General features: G+C 44.6%; 1 protein-coding gene across 1 annotated transcript in view; it reads right to left on the reverse strand.

The window, feature by feature from the left end:
* Window positions 1-2,984, reverse strand: part of VPS8 (VPS8, CORVET complex subunit) — a 71,554-nt gene that overhangs the window by 39,612 nt on the left and 28,958 nt on the right. Inside the window, 3 exon segments of the mRNA XM_017729392.1 lie at window positions 1,074-1,146; window positions 1,905-1,947; window positions 2,206-2,257. Of these exon segments, the coding sequence (XP_017584881.1) occupies window positions 1,074-1,146; window positions 1,905-1,947; window positions 2,206-2,257 (168 nt within the window).

Consider the following 2,984-nt stretch of genomic DNA (forward strand, 5'->3'; position numbering starts at 1 on the left):
AGGAATTAGCAGCTTGCCTTTCAGATCCACACCTTCCCTGCTGGCCTCCTTGATCCCAATCTGGCAGCTAGGAATGCTTAAGAAAACAAAACCAACCCACAAGACAAAAAGGTGTTACTTTAGCCCAGCTCTCAGGAACACCACCAGGAATCACAGAAAGGAGAGGCTGAAGGCTCTTCCCAGAGCTGCTGCTGCTGACTGGGCTCCTGCTTCCCCTCAGAGCCTGAGCAGGGGACATCCCAACAACCCTGGGAGAGGACAACAGCCAGTGCTTGGCCCAGCAAAGGGGAGTGGACTCCCCTTTGTCTGCACAGCCACTGAGGAAAGGGGCTGCAGGAACCCAGAGCTACCACACACGTCCAGCTACAAGTTCTGGGTTAGGAAAAAAATCCCAAACATAGAAAAACCACAAACAAAACCCACCCCTCATTCAAAAAACAGCTGGTCCATTGTACTGCAAAGAGAAAGTGCAAAAGAAAAAGCACTTCGTCTCACTGGAACCCTGAAACTGAAGTGAAATGCTAAAAACACCAAAAAAACATTTGTGGTAAAACCAGCCAGAAACTCAGGAAGAAGTTTTGTGAGCACAAACACGACGATCAGGAACATCCTCTGTTTCAAGAAATTGTCAGATTAGTCCAGAGGAGTCAAAAGCCCTCAAGAAACCTACAACCAAGAGCTACTTAAGAGACATTTCTCCCCTGTCAGGTGCATCTGAAAACGGGGAAGACCCTCCCATATTTGACACATTAAGTTTACAAAGAAGAAACAGTTACACATTTCTGGTAACTGTGGTAAAGAATAAGGCAAAAAACCCAATCACTGAGAACTCTGTGTTCCCACACCTCAATTTACAGCTAAAAGAAAAATATTAAGTTTAAATGTTCAGGCAACAACAACTGTTTGATTTCATCCATTAAAAGCTGATTTTGTGATTACAGTAGGATACACTCATATCACAAAGATAGTTATCAGACTGATAACAATGTTCCCTTGGAAACCCATGAGACAAGACATATGCAGCTTCTTCGAAAAGCCTTGTATGGCAAGTTGCCTTCCAAGAGGTTTCTCACCTGATTTTTCACCAAAGGCACCAGATCTTCAGGAATATCACCTAACGGATATGCACGGCCTGCCAAGCAGCAGCTACAGAAAAGGAGGGGAAAGGCATTTTAATACACCCTGACATTAAAGAGATTGAGAACTGTTCATTTTTGACTTATTTTCAGGATGCCCTTAACACAAGGCAAACCAATTTATTTTGTAAATCATGAAAGCAAGAAGCATCCCAGGCAGCACTGCTGCTAATACACACTGAGCCAACACACTGCATGAATTTGCATGCAGGGGATGTCATTCCACAGCAGGAAAGTAATGGGAAAACTCGGTATCTCTCACAAAATTATCAATTCTAAGAAGCTCGAGTAATGCAGAAGCTAACTTCACAATCTTGCATAGATTCCAGAAAGAGGAATTCACTAATGAATCCCTCCTGTGCAAGCTCCTGTGAATGACAGGGAACACAGCAAGGAGCAGCTGAGCACAGCTATCCCAAAAGGCAGGGCAGAAAGGGCCAGAACATGCTACAAAACATGAGGCTACAGAGCCCTTGCTCAAGGAGCTGTGTCTCACACACAACAAAACTCACTCCAGCCAAATTGTGAAATTAAAAACGTACATCAGCAGTAACTTGGGCTCTAAGCCTCCAACTTGATCCCTCCCATTCACACACACCACGTGCAACAAGAAGGGATGGTAAATTTAAGTGAGCTGCAGTGAGTACCCACTGCTACTTTACACAACCTCTCAGAACCTGAAGCTCCCAATAAGGTTCTGCAACTATAGCAAGTTTAAAATCTGGTGCCACCACTAGGCAACACCTCACACTTTCTGAAGGACCTTACCTTATATATACAAGCAGCTTGTTACCCATCACCACCTGCTCATCTACAAAACAAAAATTATTTGTCACCCTTTCTTCACAAGACAAGAGACAGAGATGCAATTCTTCTGCCACACACAGAGTTTATCATACAAAGTTGAGCAGCTTTACACACAGTAAATCGTACCAGAACACTTCTGTTCTCCGAGACCCTTGTACTGGGTATGTGTTCCCTTTTTGCATCTCTTTGTTGGAAGTGACTACGGATATTCAAAATACCAAGTATCAAAACTACAAACCCTCAAACGGAAAGAATTCTGTACCTGTGAGAGACTTCCCAGCATTCAGTGGAGGAGCAATGACTTTGAACAGCTTCTGTAACAAGAAAGAAGGCAGTGCTCAAGCAGCTGGAAAAGCTCAAAGCAAAGAACCTGTGTGGTTTTAAAGCAGAGGTCAGTGGGGTGTCTCCCCACAGAAACTCTTTATCACCACGTCTTTTAATTAAAAGGGCACAGAGAACTCCAAGACACGGTAAAAGATGCTTTTTACAACTGGTGTTATGAAAAAACAGCTTTAATTCCATCAGCTCTAACCCTGAGCACAGGCCACACTAAAGCAAAGCAATGTTCAGCAGTCTCAGAAGTCAGTCAGAGCACAACCCACCTGCCCCACATCCTGTTCCTGTATCTCCTGCCACTAAACAAACCTTCAGCCCACCCAGCAGGGTTACCAGAGCCTAGTTTGGGCACGTAGAATGAGGACTTGTCTAAACACTTGCCTCTAGAAAGCAAAGTTATTTGTACTCCTACAGCTACTGCTCAGTTTCCGGAAGGCCTTTTGAAAATCATGACTGCCTAAAGAGCCTCCCTCCTGAGAAAAATCCACTGAGATTACAGCTGCTAAAACTCGGGCAGGTGAAGATTTTCCCATTCCAATGGTCCCAGCTCTCTATTTCAGCACTACTGAGAAAACACCAGCAGTGCTTCCATGGTGAAACACGCTGGGGTTATAGAGCCATTGGCACATCAGGCACATCTCCAGGATAACCAGCAGAATCAACAGGGCCTCCAGAGAGAGCCTTACAGAGAGTCCTGTGCTTCCT

The sequence above is a fragment of the Corvus brachyrhynchos genome, unplaced genomic scaffold (genome assembly GCF_000691975.1).
Source record: "Corvus brachyrhynchos isolate BGI_N302 unplaced genomic scaffold, ASM69197v1 scaffold63, whole genome shotgun sequence".
Classification (NCBI taxonomy): Eukaryota; Metazoa; Chordata; class Aves; order Passeriformes; family Corvidae; genus Corvus; species Corvus brachyrhynchos.